Source organism: Mya arenaria, chromosome 12, assembly GCF_026914265.1.
Source record: "Mya arenaria isolate MELC-2E11 chromosome 12, ASM2691426v1".
Classification (NCBI taxonomy): Eukaryota; Metazoa; Mollusca; class Bivalvia; order Myida; family Myidae; genus Mya; species Mya arenaria.
The window spans coordinates 19,653,136-19,673,619 of NC_069133.1; the positions used below are offsets into that span (position 1 = coordinate 19,653,136).

The 20,484-nt window shown below is 39.0% G+C and overlaps 1 protein-coding gene across 3 annotated transcripts in view; it reads left to right on the forward strand.

Moving 5' to 3' along the window:
• LOC128211436 (uncharacterized) overlaps positions 1-20,484 on the forward strand; it is a 30,252-nt gene that overhangs the window by 1,905 nt on the left and 7,863 nt on the right. Inside the window, exons 2-11 of one of the 3 annotated variants that reach the window (XM_052916226.1) lie at positions 8,689-8,757; positions 8,936-9,001; positions 11,172-11,240; positions 11,656-13,203; positions 13,452-13,928; positions 16,396-16,445; positions 16,994-17,230; positions 19,473-19,694; positions 19,905-19,980; positions 20,326-20,433. In XM_052916226.1, the coding sequence (XP_052772186.1) occupies positions 11,189-11,240; positions 11,656-13,203; positions 13,452-13,928; positions 16,396-16,445; positions 16,994-17,230; positions 19,473-19,694; positions 19,905-19,980; positions 20,326-20,433 (2,770 nt within the window). In that variant the 5' untranslated portion in view covers positions 8,689-8,757; positions 8,936-9,001; positions 11,172-11,188. The remainder of the gene's footprint in view (positions 1-8,688; positions 8,758-8,935; positions 9,002-11,171; positions 11,241-11,655; positions 13,204-13,451; positions 13,929-16,395; positions 16,446-16,993; positions 17,231-19,472; positions 19,695-19,904; positions 19,981-20,325; positions 20,434-20,484) is intronic. The other 2 variants (XM_052916227.1, XM_052916224.1) reach the window with 2 other exon arrangements.

Consider the following 20,484-nt stretch of genomic DNA (forward strand, 5'->3'; position numbering starts at 1 on the left):
GCTGCTGTTTGAGTTGTTTAATGCATGAATACCCTTGCAAGATAGCTTAATATTTAAAATGTGAAGATCTGGTTCGTGAAAACAATTTCATTCACATTGAAACACATTGGTATTTGGAAACCAAAGTAATTAAAACATTGAAGTGAATGTTTGTTTTCCTACATCTACGCCATTTGTTCCCTACATCAAAGCTATCAACGTATTTTCCCTGCAGCAACGCCACTGAACGTTTTTGTTCCCTACATCAAAGCTATTCAACGTCTTTTCCCTGCAGCAACGTCACTGAATGGTTTTGTTCCCTACATCAAAGGCATTCAACGTCTTTTCCCTGCAGCAACGCCACTGAACGTTTTTGTTCCCTACATCAAAGCTATTCAACGTCTTTTCCCTGCAGCAACGTCACTGAATGTTTTTGTTCCCTACATCAAAGGCATTCAACGTCTTTTCCCTGCAGCAACGCCACTGAACGTTTTTGTTCCCTACATCAAAGCTATTCAACGTCTTTTCCCTGCAGCAACGCCACTGAACGTTTTTGTTCCCTACATCAAAGCTATTCGACGTCTTTTCCCTGCAGCAACGCCACTGAACGTTTTTGTTCCCTACATCAAAGCTATTCAACGTCTTTTCCCTGCAGCAACGTCACTGAATGATTTTGTTCCCTACATCAAAGGCATTCAACGTCTTTTCCCTGCAGCAACGCCACTGAACGTTTTTGTTCCCTACATCAAAGCTATTCAACGTCTTTTCCCTGCAGCAACGCCACTGAACGGTTTTGTTCCCTACATCAAAGCCATTGAATGTCTTTTCCCTGCAGCAACGCCACTGAACGTTTTTGTTCCCTACATCAAAGGCATTCAACGTCTTTTCCCTGCAGCAACGTCACTGAACGTTTTTGTTCCCTACATCAAAGCCATTCAACGTCTTTTCCCTGCAGCAACGCCACTGAACGTTTTTGTTCCCTACATCAAAGCCATTCAACGTCTTTTCCATGCAGCAACGCCACTGAACGTTTTTGTTCCCTACATCAAAGCCATTCAACGTCTTTTCCCTGCAGCAACGCCACTGAACGTTTTTGTTCCCTACATCAAAGGCATTCAACGTCTTTTCCATGCAGCAACGCCACTGAACGTTTTTGTTCCCTACATCAAAGCCATTCAACGTCTTTTCCCTGCAGCAACGCCACTGAACGTTTTTGTTCCCTACATCAAAGCCATTCAACGTCTTTTCCCTGCAGCAACGCCACTGAACGTTTTTGTTCCCTACATCAAAGCCATTCAACGTCTTTTCCCTGCAGCAACGTCACTGAACGTTTTTGTTCCCTACATCAAAGCCATTCAACGTCTTTTCCCTGCAGCAACGCCACTGAACGTTTTTGTTCCCTACATCAAAGCCATTGAACGTCTTTTCCCTGCAGCAACGCCACTGAACGTTTTTGTTCCCTACATCAAAGGCATTCAACGTCTTTTCCCTGCAGCAACGTCACTGAACGTTTTTGTTCCCTACATCAAAGCCATTCAACGTCTTTTCCCTGCAGCAACGCCACTGAACGTTTTTGTTCCCTACATCAAAGCCATTCAACGTCTTTTCCCTGCAGCAACGCCACTGAACGGTTTTGTTCCCTACATCAAAGCCATTCAACGTCTTTTCCCTGCAGCAACGCCACTGAACGTTTTTGTTCCCTACATCAAAGCCATTCAACGTCTTTTCCCTGCAGCAACGCCACTGAACGTTTTTGTTCCCTACATCAAAGCCATTCAACGTCTTTTCCCTGCAGCAACGTCACTGAACGTTTTTGTTCCCTACATCAAAGCCATTCAACGTCTTTTCCCTGCAGCAACGCCACTGAACGTTTTTGTTCCCTACATCAAAGCTATCAACGTCTTTTCCCTGCAGCAACGTCACTGAACGTTTTTGTTCCCTACATCAAAGGCATTCAACGTCTTTTCCCTGCAGCAACGTCACTGAATGGTTTTGTTCCCTACATCAATGCCATTCAACGTCTTTTCCCTGCAGCAACGTCACTGAACGTTTTTGTTCCCTACATCAAAGCCATTCAACGTCTTTTCCCTGCAGCAACGTCACTGAACGGTTTTGTTCCCTACATCAAAGCCATTCAACGTCTTTTCCCTGCAGCAACGTCACTGAACGGTTTTGTTCCCTACATCAAAGCTATCAACGTCTTTTCCCTGCAGCAACGCCACTGAACGTTTTTGTTCCCTACATCAAAGGCATTCAACGTCTTTTCCCTGCAGCAACGTCACTGAACGGTTTTGTTCCCTACATCAATGCCATTGAACGTCTTTTCCCTGCAGCAACGCCACTGAACGGTTTTGTTCCCTACATCAATGCCATTGAACGTCTTTTCCCTGCAGCAACGTCACTGAACGTTTTTGTTCCCTACATCAAAGCAATTCAACGTCTTTTCCCTGCAGCAACGCCACTGAACGTTTTTGTTCCCTACATCAAAGCCATTCAACGTCTTTTCCCTGCAGCAACGTCACTGAACGGTTTTGTTCCCTACATCAAAGCCATTGAACGTCTTTTCCCTGCAGCAACGTCACTGAACGGTTTTGTTCCCTACATCAAAGCCATTGAACGTCTTTTCCCTGCAGCAACGTCACTGAACGGTTTTGTTCCCTGCATCAAAGGCATTCAACGTCTTTTCCCTGCAGCAACGTCACTGAACGGTTTTGTTCCCTACATCAAAGCCATTGAACGTCTTTTCCCTGCAGCAACGCCACTGAACGTTTTTGTTCCCTACATCAAAGGCATTCAACGTCTTTTCCCTGCAGCAACGTCACTGAATGGTTTTGTTCCCTACATCAAAGCCATTGAACGTCTTTTCCCTGCAGCAACGCCACTGAACGTTTTTGTTCCCTACATCAAAGCCATTCAACGTATTTTCCCTGCAAGAACGTCACTGAACGTTTTTGTTCCCTACATCAAAGCCATTCAACGTCTTTTCCCTGCAGCAACGCCACTGAACGTTTTTGTTCCCTACATCAAAGCCATTCAACGTCTTTTCCCTGCAGCAACGTCACTGAACGTTTTTGTTCCCTACATCAAAGCCATTCAACGTATTTTCCCTGCAGCAACGCCACTGAACGTTTTTGTTCCCTACATCAAAGCCATTCAACGTCTTTTCCCTGCAGCAACGCCACTGAACGGTTTTGTTCCCTACATCAAAGCCATTCAACGTATTTTCCCTGCAGCAACGCCACTGAACGTTTTTGTTCCCTACATCAAAGCCATTCAACGTATTTTCCCTGCAGCAACGCCACTGAACGGTTTTGTTCCCTACATCAAAGCTATCAACGTCTTTTCCCTGCAGCAACGCCACTGAACGTTTTTGTTCCCTACATCAAAGCCATTGAACGTCTTTTCCCTGCAGCAACGTCACTGAACGTTTTTGTTCCCTACATCAAAGCCATTGAATGTCTTTTCCCTGCAGCAACGCCACTGAACGTTTTTGTTCCCTACATCAAAGCCATTCAACGTCTTTTCCCTGCAGCAACGTCACTGAACGTTTTTGTTCCCTACATCAAAGCCATTCAACGTCTTTTCCCTGCAGCAACGTCACTGAACGTTTTTGTTCCCTACATCAAAGCCATTCAACGTCTTTTCCCTGCAGCAACGTCACTGAACGTTTTTGTTCCCTACATCAAAGCCATTCAACGTCTTTTCCCTGCAGCAACGTCACTGAACGTTTTTGTTCCCTACATCAAAGCCATTCAACGTATTTTCCCTGCAGCAACGTCACTGAACGTTTTTGTTCCCTACATCAAAGCCATTGAATGTCTTTTCCCTGCAGCAACGCCACTGAACGTTTTTGTTCCCTACATCAAAGCCATTCAACGTATTTTCCCTGCAGCAACGTCACTGAACGTTTTTGTTCCCTACATCAAAGCCATTCAACGTCTTTTCCCTGCAGCAACGTCACTGAACGTTTTTGTTCCCTACATCAAAGCCATTCAACGTATTTTCCCTGCAGCAACGTCACTGAACGTTTTTGTTCCCTACATCAAAGCCATTCAATGTATTTTCCCTGCAGCAACGCCACTGAACGTTTTTGTTCCCTACATCAAAGCCATTGAATGTCTTTTCCCTGCAGCAACGTCACTGAACGTTTTTGTTCCCTACATCAAAGCCATTCGACGTCTTTTCCCTGCAGCAACGCCACTGAACGTTTTTGTTCCCTGCATCAAAGGCATTCAACGTCTTTTCCCTGCAGCAACGTCACTGAACGGTTTTGTTCCCTACATCAAAGGCATTCAACGTCTTTTCCCTGCAGCAACGTCACTGAATGGTTTTGTTCCCTACATCAAAGCCATTGAACGTCTTTTCCCTGCAGCAACGCCACTGAACGTTTTTGTTCCCTACATCAAAGCCATTCAACGTATTTTCCCTGCAAGAACGTCACTGAACGGTTTTGTTCCCTACATCAAAGCCATTCAACGTATTTTCCCTGCAGCAACGCCACTGAACGTTTTTGTTCCCTACATCAAAGCCATTCAACGTATTTTCCCTGCAAGAACGTCACTGAACGGTTTTGTTCCCTACATCAAAGCCATTCAACGTCTTTTCCCTGCAGCAACGCCACTGAACGTTTTTGTTCCCTACATCAAAGCCATTCGACGTCTTTTCCCTGCAGCAACGTCACTGAACGTTTTTGTTCCCTACATCAAAGCCATTCAACGTCTTTTCCCTGCAGCAACGCCACTGAACGTTTTTGTTCCGTACATCAAAGCCATTCAACGTCTTTTCCCTGCAGCAACGCCACTGAACGTTTTTGTTCCCTACATCAAAGCCATTCAACGTATTTTCCCTGCAAGAACGTCACTGAACGGTTTTGTTCCCTACATCAAAGCCATTCAACGTATTTTCCCTGCAGCAACGCCACTGAACGTTTTTGTTCCCTACATCAAAGCCATTCGACGTCTTTTCCCTGCAGCAACGTCACTGAACGTTTTTGTTCCCTTCATCAAAGCTATCAACGTATTTTCCCTGCAGCAACGCCACTGAACGTTTTTGTTCCCTACATCAAAGCCATTCAACGTCTTTTCCCTGCAGCAACGTCACTGAACGGTTTTGTTCCCTACATCAAAGCCATTGAACGTCTTTTCCCTGCAGCAACGCCACTGAACGTTTTTGTTCCCTACATCAAAGCCATTCAACGTCTTTTCCCTGCAGCAACGTCACTGAACGGTTTTGTTCCCTACATCAAAGCTATCAACGTCTTTTCCCTGCAGCAACGCCACTGAACGTTTTTGTTCCCTACATCAAAGGCATTCAACGTCTTTTCCCTGCAGCAACGTCACTGAACGGTTTTGTTCCCTACATCAATGCCATTGAACGTCTTTTCCCTGCAGCAACGTCACTGAACGTTTTTGTTCCCTACATCAAAGCTATCAACGTCTTTTCCCTGCAGCAACGCCACTGAACGTTTTTGTTCCCTACATCAAAGGCATTCAACGTCTTTTCCCTGCAGCAACGTCACTGAACGGTTTTGTTCCCTACATCAAAGCCATTGAACGTCTTTTCCCTGCAGCAACGCCACTGAACGTTTTTGTTCCCTACATCAAAGGCATTCAACGTCTTTTCCCTGCAGCAACGTCACTGAACGGTTTTGTTCCCTACATCAAAGCCATTGAACGTCTTTTCCCTGCAGCAACGCCACTGAACGTTTTTGTTCCCTACATCAAAGGCATTCAACGTCTTTTCCCTGCAGCAACGTCACTGAATGGTTTTGTTCCCTACATCAAAGCCATTGAACGTCTTTTCCCTGCAGCAACGCCACTGAACGTTTTTGTTCCCTACATCAAAGCCATTCAACGTATTTTCCCTGCAAGAACGTCACTGAACGGTTTTGTTCCCTACATCAAAGCTATCAACGTCTTTTCCCTGCAGCAACGTCACTGAACGGTTTTGTTCCCTGCATCAAAGGCATTCAACGTATTTTCCCTGCAAGAACGTCACTGAACGGTTTTGTTCCCTACATCAAAGCTATCAACGTCTTTTCCCTGCAGCAACGTCACTGAATGGTTTTGTTCCCTACATCAAAGCCATTGAACGTCTTTTCCCTGCAGCAACGCCACTGAACGTTTTTGTTCCCTACATCAAAGCCATTCAACGTCTTTTCCCTGCAGCAACGCCACTGAACGTTTTTGTTCCCTACATCAAAGCTATCAACGTCTTTTCCCTGCAGCAACGTCACTGAACGTTTTTGTTCCCTACATCAAAGGCATTCAACGTCTTTTCCCTGCAGCAACGTCACTGAACGGTTTTGTTCCCTACATCAAAGCCATTGAATGTCTTTTCCCTGCAGCAACGCCACTGAACGTTTTTGTTCCCTACATCAAAGCCATTCAACGTCTTTTCCCTGCAGCAACGTCACTGAACGGTTTTGTTCCCTGCATCAAAGGCATTCAACGTCTTTTCCCTGCAGCAACGCCACTGAACGTTTTTGTTCCCTACATCAAAGCCATTCAACGTCTTTTCCCTGCAGCAACGTCACTGAACGTTTTTGTTCCCTACATCAAAGCCATTCGACGTCTTTTCCCTGCAGCAACGCCACTGAACGTTTTTGTTCCCTACATCAAAGCTATCAACGTATTTTCCCTGCAGCAACGCCACTGAACGTTTTTGTTCCCTACATCAAAGCCATTCAACGTATTTTCCCTGCAGCAACGTCACTGAACGTTTTTGTTCCCTACATCAAAGCCATTGAATGTCTTTTCCCTGCAGCAACGCCACTGAACGTTTTTGTTCCCTACATCAAAGCCATTCAACGTCTTTTCCCTGCAGCAACGTCACTGAACGTTTTTGTTCCCTTCATCAAAGCTATCAACGTATTTTCCCTGCAGCAACGCCACTGAACGTTTTTGTTCCCTACATCAAAGCCATTCAACGTATTTTCCCTGCAGCAACGTCACTGAACGTTTTTGTTCCCTACATCAAAGCCATTCAACGTATTTTCCCTGCAGCAACGCCACTGAACGTTTTTGTTCCCTACATCAAAGCCATTCAACGTATTTTCCCTGCAGCAACGCCACTGAACGTTTTTGTTCCCTACATCAAAGCCATTCAACGTCTTTTCCCTGCAGCAACGCCACTGAACGTTTTTGTTCCCTACATCAAAGCCATTCAACGTATTTTCCCTGCAGCAACGCCACTGAACGTTTTTGTTCCCTACATCAAAGCCATTCAACGTATTTTCCCTGCAGCAACGTCACTGAACGGTTTTGTTCCCTACATCAAAGCCATTCAACGTATTTTCCCTGCAGCAACGCCACTGAACGTTTTTGTTCCCTACATCAAAGCCATTCAACGTATTTTCCCTGCAAGAACGTCACTGAACGTTTTTGTTCCCTACATCAAAGCCATTCAACGTCTTTTCCCTGCAGCAACGTCACTGAACGTTTTTGTTCCCTACATCAAAGCCATTGAACGTCTTTTCCCTGCAGCAACGCCACTGAACGGTTTTGTTCCCTACATCAAAGGCATTCAACGTCTTTTCCCTGCAGCAACGTCACTGAACGTTTTTGTTCCCTACATCAAAGCCATTGAATGTCTTTTCCCTGCAGCAACGTCACTGAACGTTTTTGTTCCCTACATCAAAGCCATTCAACGTATTTTCCCTGCAGCAACGCCACTGAACGTTTTTGTTCCCTACATCAAAGGCATTCAACGTCTTTTCCCTGCAGCAACGTCACTGAACGGTTTTGTTCCCTACATCAAAGCCATTCAACGTCTTTTCCCTGCAGCAACGTCACTGAACGTTTTTGTTCCCTACATCAAAGCTATCAACGTCTTTTCCCTGCAGCAACGTCACTGAACGTTTTTGTTCCCTACATCAAAGGCATTCAACGTCTTTTCCCTGCAGCAACGTCACTGAATGGTTTTGTTCCCTACATCAAAGCCATTGAACGTCTTTTCCCTGCAGCAACGCCACTGAACGGTTTTGTTCCCTACATCAAAGCCATTCAACGTCTTTTCCCTGCAGCAACGCGACTGAACGTTTTTGTTCCCTACATCAAAGCCATTCAACGTCTTTTCCCTGCAGCAACGCCACTGAACGGTTTTGTTCCCTACATCAAAGCCATTCAACGTCTTTTCCCTGCAGCAACGTCACTGAACGGTTTTGTTCCCTACATCAAAGCCATTCAACGTCTTTTCCCTGCAGCAACGCGACTGAACGTTTTTGTTCCCTACATCAAAGCCATTCAACGTCTTTTCCCTGCAGCAACGCCACTGAACGTTTTTGTTCCCTACATCAAAGCCATTGAACGTCTTTTCCCTGCAGCAACGTCACTGAATGGTTTTGTTCCCTACATCAAAGCCATTGAACGTCTTTTCCCTGCAGCAACGCCACTGAACGTTTTTGTTCCCTACATCAAAGGCATTCAACGTATTTTCAACAAGGAAGTAAATGGCAACCTACAGCTAGTTTGGAATATTAAGAGGGATAAGTGACAACTTATGACATAGTATATTCTGGTTAAAGGTTATTTGATCTTTTGAAACATAAAAACATACTTTAAAAGTAATACTCTTATTCAAAATCAATACATACACATGTATAACAAACACAAATTTTGATTGATAAACCTTTAACTACTTCCTAGATAATGCATGTATGGAAAATATTAATAACTGATAATAAAATTGTAACCGTGTATTTACTAGCAGATTTGCAAAACTATTAAATGATTGGATGAGTGGTAAAAGATTGACTGCGATCTGCTGTCGTCCGATAAGGTAAATATCATGTTTGCTGCGCCTTTCTTTCAAATTAAACTCGATACCTTTCATAAAACCGATTGATTTCGACATTTGTTCATTCTTTTTGGTATATTTAAACCATTTTATTAATAGTGGTAAATCTTGTTTGGGAGTAAAAGTGCATCTTTAATTAACGTACGATTTACATTTGCAGACAGAAAATTACACACTGTAAACGGTCTGAATATCGGACGGAAGTAATTCCTTTCCTAAATTGACGGTATGAAAATAGCTTTTGGTAAATGATCCAATAATTAAAATAGAAGTTTGCATTAAAGACGTCTCTTAAACATACGAAAACACATCTTCAGAAAGTTCATAGATTTTAGAAGATCCCCTACTATCGAGCTTATTGAACACTGCTGCAGAATGCTTAATAATCGAGAAATATTAAATATAACCAATTCTTACAGTTCTTACAGTTTGAACTATTTTTATTGTTTTCCTAGATACGACTTTTTCATTCCAAAACGATTTATATGTGATCGAACTGACGAATTGGTAAATGAACTCATTTTTATACTATTTAGTGTCAGTTGGATTTAGTGACTTTTAACAAAGTTCGATCTGAACTTCCGTTATCTTTTATAATAGATTGGACGTTAAGAGATAGTGTTCTCCCACCTCAGATAAGTAGATCCAATAATTTAACCATGCTAGATATTCTTATTTTGCCCACGGCGAAGATAAAATGCCCGTATGGAACTCCTTTTTAATTGTCACCACATTGTAATTACCTCCCTTGTTGAAGACTGTCGTCAATAGCATCAAAGAAATTTCGACTTATGGTAATATTTAGAACGCTAATTAATTATTTCTCGCTTCAAATGTCACCATAAAACAGTTTTTACGCACCATTCAAGAAATAATGCTTCACTCTCCTTAGAACTCTTAAAATGATTGATTTGACTATTAACATTAACTGGATCACTGCGCGCGTATCCATGACAACCACGTGCTATCGCATATCCATACGCAATTATTTTCACTAAGCACAAATAAGTTGTATAATACATAAATACAATTTTGCTTAATTTTGTTTGACTGAGGTGGGAGAAAAAGCATCTACCATAGCCGCTCGTGTAAGATAGGTTCATCCCGACCCTAGCGCAGGGTGTTTTGCAGAAACTCGGTAAACCTCGTTTCCGCAAAACACCCTACGCTCGGGTCGGAATGAACCTATCTTACACTCTCGGCCATGGAAGATACTTATATTGTTTAACAAAAAACACTTTTGCATTCTTGAGTTTTGTTAAGTTTCCTTTTTCTTTTTGGGGGGTATTGTTGGTGCAACTGAGTGCAATATTACGTGACTTACAGTCTATTTATTTTCAATGATGATATTAATATTTAAACATATATGTTCTTGAAATTGTGACCTGATATTAGCAAGTCATGTACACTTTATTGAATCTCTAGTGCCATTTTATACGGCAACATAAGCGATGCTCTTCACAATACAATACCAAAACAGTAAGAATTATATGAAGCCTAAAACAATATTTATTTTTTTGCTAGCCTCAAAGATTCGTTTTTTTATCTTAATGTGATCCTGGTCTATTTTCAAACCAGTTGCGTCCTACCTTTGTAAAAGTGTTTTTACTTTGTAAATTGTTTAATGTAAGAAGATGATACCTGGCGTATATATTCTAAAAAGATTCACATTTCAAACGATACATTTTGTACACCTCTATGCCGTAGCCACTTATCAAACAAAGGGAAAGAATATGATCAGCCCTCGTGTTTAAGAAAATGTTAATTCGGTATTATTCATCCTTCCCCATTTGCTCCATTTTTTAATAAAAACAATGACATGCTCAGGACCTTCATATCAGATAAACAATGTTAATTAACAAGAAGCAGGTACTGAAACTGATTTTGAAAATTCACATGTCTCTTTTGGCGTAAATAAATAAAGACTTTTAAAATCTGTACAAGAGAAGTGAACTGAAAACACTTGAGGCGATGTTTCATGGTCATATGAGGGCATTAGGGTTTACATTCGGACTCATTTGGAAGTGCGGAAATTCCACACATTAATTGGGTCAGGGGTTTGATTCGGCCCTACCGTTTGAAACGAAAACATTTTATTCATAAACCGTATACAATTATTAAGTGTTGCTGTTCATCGTGAACAAATTGATGACTTCTACTCGACTGTTTATTTCGATATTTATGTTACATTATCAAAATAAACGTTGTATTTGTTTGGAATTGTAGGTATTTTAAAAGAACCTTGTGGCGAACTATTTATATTGGAAAGACTTCTAATAGGCACCATAATATCTAAACTGACTGAACGTTTATTATTAGTTATTCACGTTAAGCGCATAGTTGAATTGGAAAAAATACCAGAACTGATAAATCTTTATATATTTATTTTACATCAGAATCCTGTTAAAACGGCATGGCGAAACATTGTGAACCCGAATCCCATTACGATCTCGACCCAGCAACAGGTAATTTTTGACGTATTAAACTCTCTAAACATTTAAAATTTGTGACGAAAAAAAACGATAGTGTACTTTAAGAATATATTTACGAATACTAATATTAACTTCTTTCATGTTTTACCGCGTATGCCTGATTGTTGAAGTTAACTCAGTTAGACCTCATTTGCTAAATTGCAACCTTTTCTGTAAAAAAACCCTTAATTTTCATTGTGGCCTGCAAGGAGGCCTGTATTGTGTTTTTTTATCATACTGTGTACACAAACATGAAAAAGTCAACCTTGACATGAATATCCTTATCTTTATTCATGTATGATAATAAGAGACATTTGTTTTTGTTTTTAATTACTTAAGATGATCACTTATAACAATGATGGTGTTGTTGTCATTTTGTATACTATAATGTATGTATATTAACAAATAGCTGGCGAGTTCGGTACCGGATTTCCAACATGGGTTATTCCGTTGAAAAAGTGCACTATACATTGTACCTATGGCAATGAAAAGATTGCAATTTATGATGAAGAGTTTGAAACACATAAACTCATTTATGTATTAACCATCATGGATCAAGACTTTTCAGACTTCTTTGAATTAAATGCATTTTCATGCCGAGTTAAGGTCACTGTCGAGGAGTGCATTGTTAATCTTATTTACAATGAAAGACCAAACCCGGAACAAATAACTACACTTTTACTTGACAAACTCAAAGATATTCACGATTTTTCCATTAACTTAAATGCGCAAAATGGAAGCAACTTCAGGAGCAAGTTGCACAACAGGCTAGCTACTCCCAAAGAGATTTGCGACAAAAAGGCAATTGTTCTTCGACACGATATGACTTTATACTGTGTCGCTGGCATGATGAACAATCTTGACAACCTGTTGACTGAAATGAACTACAACGAAGAGGACGTTGCCGATTTGGCCAATTGTCATATTAACCTGGCAGCACTTGATATTGAGTCTTTCAAGCATCCCTATGTCGAAAGCATTAAAATTAATGACCAAGAACAAAAATGCAATATCATCTGGAGAGGTCGAATCAGGGAAAGGTGGGAAGATTTGTTAAAGAAATTTCTGAACAGTTGTCAACGATATGAAGTCCATTTTGATGAAGAAATAGCATTCAAATCGTATAAAGAAGAAGCCCAGAAGGTGATCTTTAACCCGGACGGAACCATGAATATGTCTTATATTGGACATTTAACAATGAAACACAATCTCAAGGATAGAAAGTGTGATTTGTTTGCACTAACGAAAGAGAATGGTGCAATTATTTTATATGGACAAGGGGAAAATGTTTTACTTCTAAAAACTGGTATAGAAAACTCCATGTGCCGGCTCGAGCCCACATACACCTTTTTTCTTTCAAACAAAGGTAAGAAGTTTTTGAAAAAGAACAAAAATAAATTGACATACGATCTAATGACTGGCGTCGTAGTGTGTACACAGGATCTCAGAGCTGGCTTGATGAAAATTTCCAAACGAAACCGGTGTGAAAGTTATTATTTAACCTTTGGTTCCCATTCTGCCTTTGTAGTAGCTTGTTTGCAGAAGAGAGGAGGCACACAACTGAGTCGCTTGAAGGAAGAACTTGAAATTGATTTTCAGATAAACGACCGAAGCATCACGTTGTACATTGAAGAAGGCCGATCCAATTTGACCAAGGATGTGAGTGATTCCATTCTTAAGTTAATAGTATGTACAAAGGTGGATACTCCTTTGATTGGTTTAGATTTCGCCAAGGTAGAAAGGATGATGGATGATAATCAATGCTTATGGGAATTGATCTCAGAGGCAGAAACAAAATACACGGGAAGTGATGAATGTAGTCTAGTATGGCTAGATCCTTACAGAGCAACGAAACTGAGTCTTCTACAAGCAGACAAATGCACACCCTACGCAGATATATGGATTGAATTGACCACAGATCAGCTGCAACCATTAGGACTGCACCCTAAATCTCAAGGTATATCTATAATATAGTGTTTTACAAATAAACTTCCTATTAAGAGCTCAAGAACGAGTTGATGCATATTGAGGAAGTGCCAAAAAATCTAGTTGATAGTGTATCAAACATTACAAACTTTTATTAAATGTTTGAACGATAAAAGTATTTGTTGAAAAGAAATATACTTATTTATTTTGAAACCAATCCATTTATAAGGTACGACATCTAATAATTATTGGAAAACTTGCCTTATACTATTTTTATAGATCACCGCCTACTGTCAGGTCGCAGCAGGAAGACAGATAATAAAAGAGTCGGAGATACGGAAGCGTTATACGGACCATTTTCAACTTCGAGTGTATTGACTGGGTGCCGAATGGTTTTAGCCGTTGTAGTTCAAGTTGATCTAGACGGGACTGGCTCAGATGTCATTGAAAACAAAACACTTCGCGGGGTTTTCGTCAATGCCCTGGAAAAGTCCAGACATGTGCACAGACATATATGCCTGAATGCAGGCGTTGCATATAACGATCCGGAATTGGCTCTTTTGGATGTTATTTCCCAATTTATTAAAGCCATCAAGATTGTATCAGGGGGAACAAGACCTTCATTCACACAGAACGTGTCCATTATCGTAGATAAGGACAAACTAGAAATCGCAAAAGGTCGTATTGAAAATCAGATGACGACGAGTTTCAGGGTATTCGACAAACCGAACGTTTCCCAAAACCAGACACGATCAGGTTTGTGCAATATTTGGGGCTATTAACCTAATTTCAATTCATTGATGTTCTTATGTAATTCTAAAATGAGCTTTCGTTGGTATTGGTTCATACAATGAGTTTTGAAAAAAAAGTTATATAACTTCTTAAATGGTTCACTTAAAATAAAAAAGAACTGTTTTTAAGTGTTAAAATTCTGTATCTTTCTAAATTTCTTCGAAATATAGTTGTAACAATGTCAGTTCCGTGCATGTGCGTGCGTGAGTGTGTGCGTCCGTTCGTCCGGATTGTTTCTTTACCATATAATATGGGATAAAGATACCATGATGAAGCAGCGGGTCGCGTTCAAAACCCAGGTCTGTGCCTCAAAGGTAAAGGTCAAGGTTAGGTGTCAAAAGTTGATATGATGCTTGTCCGGGCTGAATCTTTACAATATTGTAAATATTTCAAAACGTTTATTATAACAGTTCACCATAATGAGGCGGCGTGTCACGCATAAGACGCAGGTCTGTACTTTGCATGTCAAGGTCAAAGTTAGATTGTTGAAATGATTCATTTCTTGGTCATGAATTTAAGGGTTTTTACAAAACACTTGTCATAAAGATTCCCATTGATGAGTCACGCATAATTCCCAGGTCTGTAACTTAAAGATCAAGGTCATTATTCTACGTTTTATGTCAAAATGAGTATTTTTGGAAGGACTGGGGTATGGGCTGAGCCTTAGCCGTATCTTTACTATGCATGATAGGATTTTTAAAAATCTATCCACGAGAGCTCACCATGCCGAGGCGTAGATTCGCAGGGACACGATTATTTCAATACCATGTTACATTGTGCTGCAATTGCATGGAATAAGCATTCTGTCTTTGTCAAAGATTCTTCCAAAATATTTGACATGTCGCCTTTTGTCTTTGAATGAATTGCGGGGTTGATGTCATTATCGGGGTGTGAACGCAATTGGGCTGGTCTAAGTGTGTGGAGTCCAAAGGACTCCACGCGTACTTTGACCAGCCCAATTGCGTCCATATCCCCGATATTGACATCCACCCGCAATTCATTTCTTATATTTACACCAAAAGTTAATTATTGTTTTGAAGAAACGTTCACAAATACTTCATTTCATTTCGGATTACTTTTCAGTAATCCTTTCTTACCCATTCTGTAAATATGATAACCCGACTGTTACCGGAAACATTTTTTTCAAATGACGTCACAATAACGCGGGAAAAGATCAACCACTTGAAATCACTTTTAAACGTAAAATTGAAACACTTTTGGCAGCAAAAGTTTTTAAATATAATAACTAAGCACTTTCGAAAATGTTGATTTATATTTTATGGGACCTGCTTTCACACTACAAACAATAACAAGATCAATAGTTGTCATGTATATTGCATTGTTATGCGATGAATTGCGATCCGAACATATCCGAAGATGTTGCGTTCATCGATTGATGAACGCAATTGCCGAAAGGTAGGTCATTTAAGGAATGGAAGTTGAGGTGTAAATATTCATAGTTGTTTATTATTTCTAAAATACATGTTTGTACAGAATCGTCTGGCTAGGATTCAACTTTCAAAATAACGCTACATAAAGAATTTGGATATATTTTAGCTCACTTGAGCACAAAAGCACGAGTCCAAAATGATTGTCCATCGTCCGTCGCAGTCCGTCCGTCGGTCAGTACGTCGTCCCTCCGTCTTCAACATTTTCCTTCAAACAACTTCTCCTCCTTGACAAGGACAATTTCAACCTAACTTCACAGGATTGCTCCTTAAATAAAAGCTGTTCCATGCAGAACTCGCTGTGCCGATTTCAACATATTTTCCAAAATATACTCCTTAATTGACCTTGTATCAAATTTTCTTCACGCTATTTTGATTCTAAAAACATGGTCGCCAGGGGCGGGTCTTCTTTTTATTATATATGCCTCTATGGAAACCTTTGAAAATATTTTCTTCAGAATGCAATTGATCGATTTAAAAATAATTTTACAAAATTAATCTTAAGGTGACCGTTTACAAAATTTATTTCCATTTTTATTCATAGAAAGCATGGCCGCAAGTGAAAATTTGAAAATCCTCTCATCAGCATCCACAGGCCCGATTTTAAAATAATTTCACAGAAATTGTCCTAAGATAACCTTTTATCCAATTTATGTTGATTCGTTAAAAACATGGCAGTCACGGGTTGGGCTATTTCATCGACAATTATAAAACGTTTTCATCAGAATACACTGACCCGAATTTTAAAAAAAAATCAAAGAAGTGTTCCTAAGACGATCACACTCGTTCACCTATTGTGACTCATCGGAAAACATTGCCAACAGGGGCCACTTTGTCTTTTATTCAAAAATCATTTCACAGAAATGTTTATTACATGACCTTTTCATCAAAATTATCAATTACATATACGTATAATTAATGAGAACGCTTGTCCAATCTAGTAAGTGATTTGGTGACATCTCGGCACTCTTTTTTCATTTCAGAGAGGAAATTGAAACAAAAAGTTACTGTTGGAACTATAACACACTCTACAGTAAGTAGATATTGGTTTATTAACCCTTGTAAAAACATTTAATATAACGTATTTTTCTTAGAAGTCCATGTAGAAATTTGAAATGGTTTGTGCTTTTTAAGGTATGTGATTAAAATACTTCTTGCATTGTTAAAAATGCAACAGTCTGGTGTAGTCTTCTTAGTTTTATTCTTCAATGTAAATATTTGTATTCATACGTATTATATACAACGTGTGTTTATTCTTGTAGTGTTTAAAACACGTGCCTGATTAAGGTCTCACTAATTGAAATATTTATAATCATTTATGAAATATAAGACATTACGTAATAACTGTCCTTGTAGTATATAAGCAATTGTGAATAATCTTTGTTTGTATTAGCTTTTATGATACAATTTTAACTGCAGCTATTGCAATATCGTTGCACAAACAATACTGATATTTCGTTTTAGTGAAGTTTGTTACTTTCTTAATCGTAACCATGACCTGAATGTATTTAATATTTAAATTTGAGATTCGTTTGTATTCGATACAAGCACCCAATAACAAACACGGTGTTGATATTGCAGAGGGATGTTATTGTCAATACAACGAACGAAGATCTCGACTTTTCCCAAGGTTTTGTTTCCAGCGAAATTTCCAGATTAGCAGGCAATGGACTGGAAGAAGAGTGTCAAAAGTTCTACCCAGATGGAATCGACGAAGGAATTGTCGCCTTCACACACGCGCATGAGCTAAAGGCACAAAAAATAAGGCATATTTTTCACTGTGCTCTTCCGGAATACAACTATAAAACATTGGAAAAGGTAGGTAATTTTGAAAATTAAAATAACGTTAAACTCAACTAATTTACAAAATATAATAATAAGACTACACCTTATTTATTCGTCTGTCCTTTTCAACATTCGACCGTACAGTATATCTTTATATCTGTATGTTCCTGCGAACAATATCCTTTCTTAAGTATCGTACGCTTCAAACGTGCCATTTTAAGGTCAGAATCCCTTAATATTTTTTTTTACATTCTAAAGTCAATTGACCCATATATTACCAATGTAAGGAAACAAAATAACGACGAAAACGGTTTTAAATGTCATAATTATTCTTCTGTTAGAAGGCGAAAATGGTTAAACAAGATATAATTTTGTAAATTTGGGTAACCCCAAGTCGACCCTTAAAGGTCAGAGATAGAGGCAAGCTGAAACTGATTGCTACTTCTTGACCCCCACCACCATATATATTTGGAGAAAGCTCCTGTTCTCATGTGTAACAACATTAAACAACGTTAGAATAATATTACGTTTCTATATAATTGAATAAACGTTTCCACTATGTTTTCGGTACAAGGACATAACCGATGTACGAGGACAAACAATGCGATGAAATTGTAAATAATCACGTATATCAAGAAGATTAAGCATGTTTAGCCTGTTGTTTCAATTACAAATCAGTCAGCTTCAAAATCTATGAATATGAAGGAAGCCAATCGTCTGATCTGATATAACCATTCTCTGATTCATTCATATGTGTCACAAACGAAATAGGGTGTAACAATTAGTAGGCACCTCCGAATAGGTGTGCTTTCCCCTTTAACCAACGATAAAGACCGAAACGCGTGTTAAGATTCCGAATGAAAAGCGGGACCGACAGTCGTGCGTTTACAAATAAATCGTCATGATGTTCTCATTAAATCATTTAAAATTTGAAAAAGTGAGGGTAAAGAAGTTTTTTAGCATTGTCCAGCACAATACGGGATACACTTGGACTCGTTCTGCTATATAGAAGAATGGACCATACTTCCAATATGTTTTCCCTGATGTGTATGAGTCCAAATATGTCTCCATATTGTACAGAATAATGTAAAATAATCTATGAATACTGGTAGGTAAAAATATTAAAAACATTTCATTGTTTACAAATTCAATTTTTAACAGAGTTTATCGGTTATGAGATATCCGTATAGCATCGTGTATAATAATTGATCTTTATCATCGACATCAACATACTATAAAGGACTAAAACATTATACCACCACCAATTGTTGGGGGTATATAGAAATCATCTTGTTTCGTCCGCCGGCCCGTCGGGACGGACCGCATCCGTCCTGTTACATCGGAACAGTAGTACTTTTTTTCCTTAACTCGATATGTTCATGGGGTATTAGATTCAACATTCATACACATATTGACCGTGTCGGAAAATAAGAAACATTCCTAGATGTATGGTATTGCCCTTTCATTGGATTAAATTTGCATACATATTCTGACTGTGTTCAGGTTGAGTTCGGTGCAAAAAAACAGTATGTTATGTATAGAAGATGTATTGCCCTTTGAGTATTGTTAAGCATTTTGCTAATTCGACAAGTCTACTTTCCCGGAAACTCCATATTGACTTAAAACTTTATACACATATCCATTGCGTTGAGGAGAAGTACTCTCATTTTGTTTACTTCTCTCCATAACTTGATATGTTTTTCTACAAATAAAACTTCATGTCTTATTTTACAGATGGTATAGTCTTTTTTTTCTTTATAGTAGAATAAGTTCTATTAGAGATGCCTTCTCACCGAAATAGATAATTCAGGGAGCATACATTACTGCAAGGGATACTTCTTATTTCCAGAATTAATCATATCCAATAATTGTTTTAGTTTGGAATTAGGATTCAGCTGTGCACGGTTGGTGTTGTCCAAATGTTTCATACCCGGATAAACCGCGATACTAATAGACAATGCTAAATTCCACACTCATCATTAGCAATGGTATGTTGAATGTTCCAACAACAGCTCAAAAACACAATATTACAATTTATATAACATCACTTTTTTCATCGATGTCACATACTTTTAACCGCAGTTAAACGTCATTTGACCAATTTTAATGTCGTTATAACGATCAGGTGTTGCAAAGATGTTGCGTTCATTGGAATAGGAATACTATTGAAAAAATATGGTTCATCTAAAGGAGCGTAAAAGGGATGTACATTTTTACTATTAATGGTATTTGCTGCTCGTTTAAAACCACTTTTCAACATATATCGTTTCTTCAGGATGTAAAACAAACGGTCAAATCGTGCCTATACTTGGCAGAGGAATTAGGCTGCAAAACCATTGCATTTCCAGCTCTTGGTGTTGGAAATAAAAGATACCCTCGAAGAGAAACCGCTTCATCGATTATGGACGCGGTTAATGAGTTCTCAGAAACAGTTGAATTTAAAAACCTAAAGGAGGTTGACTTGGTTTGCTTTGGTAAAGATACAAAAACCCGTAAAGTAAGAATGTTTAGTTATTTTGTGGTTAAATGGCATTATAGATTTAATTATGATTTTCCCTTTCCGACAAAGCTTGTAGTACGCGTTTTATTAAACGAAGACGACATATATCATGGTATGTGCATTACGTCAATGACATTTTCTCTAGTATATGTTACCACTTTTTAAAATGTTTTATTTTCACGGTTTGTATAAAGACTATTTTCACAGGCTTTTGAAAGTGAGTCTTGGAGAAGATCGAAAAAACTCAAAGACTCAGCAAGAAAAGGATTGTTCACACTTTCAGGTGATTACATTTATGTAAAAATAAACATTGCTCCTTCGAAGGTGTTAGTTAAAATATAGCGACAAAAAAGCTGTAGCTATAGCTGCCATAACATTACACTTTTTTATAAAAGTAAAGGCGACAAATTTATTAGCAAAAACTTGTTATTCTATACCAAGTTCGTATGTTATGAATTTTGGCATTCATAAACAAATGTGTGAAAGGATCTTCCGTGCCATTCATTACAATTATGATATGTCCTACGATATCAAACGGCGAAGCAATAAGGTAAAGTAGAAATTTCAAAAAGTGTCTCGTACTCATAGAGGAAAATAATCCCTGATTCTTAGCATATTTCACCTACAGACCAAACAGTTGGAACCAGAAAACTTGATTCAGCGATACTAGCCATTGCTGTACAAGACACATCCTTAGAGCTTCCATCATTTGCTGTGCAAGTAAAGTTTGATAAAGGTTTGTATGACCGTTCACGTTTGAAGTCAATTATATTTGTATCGTATTTTA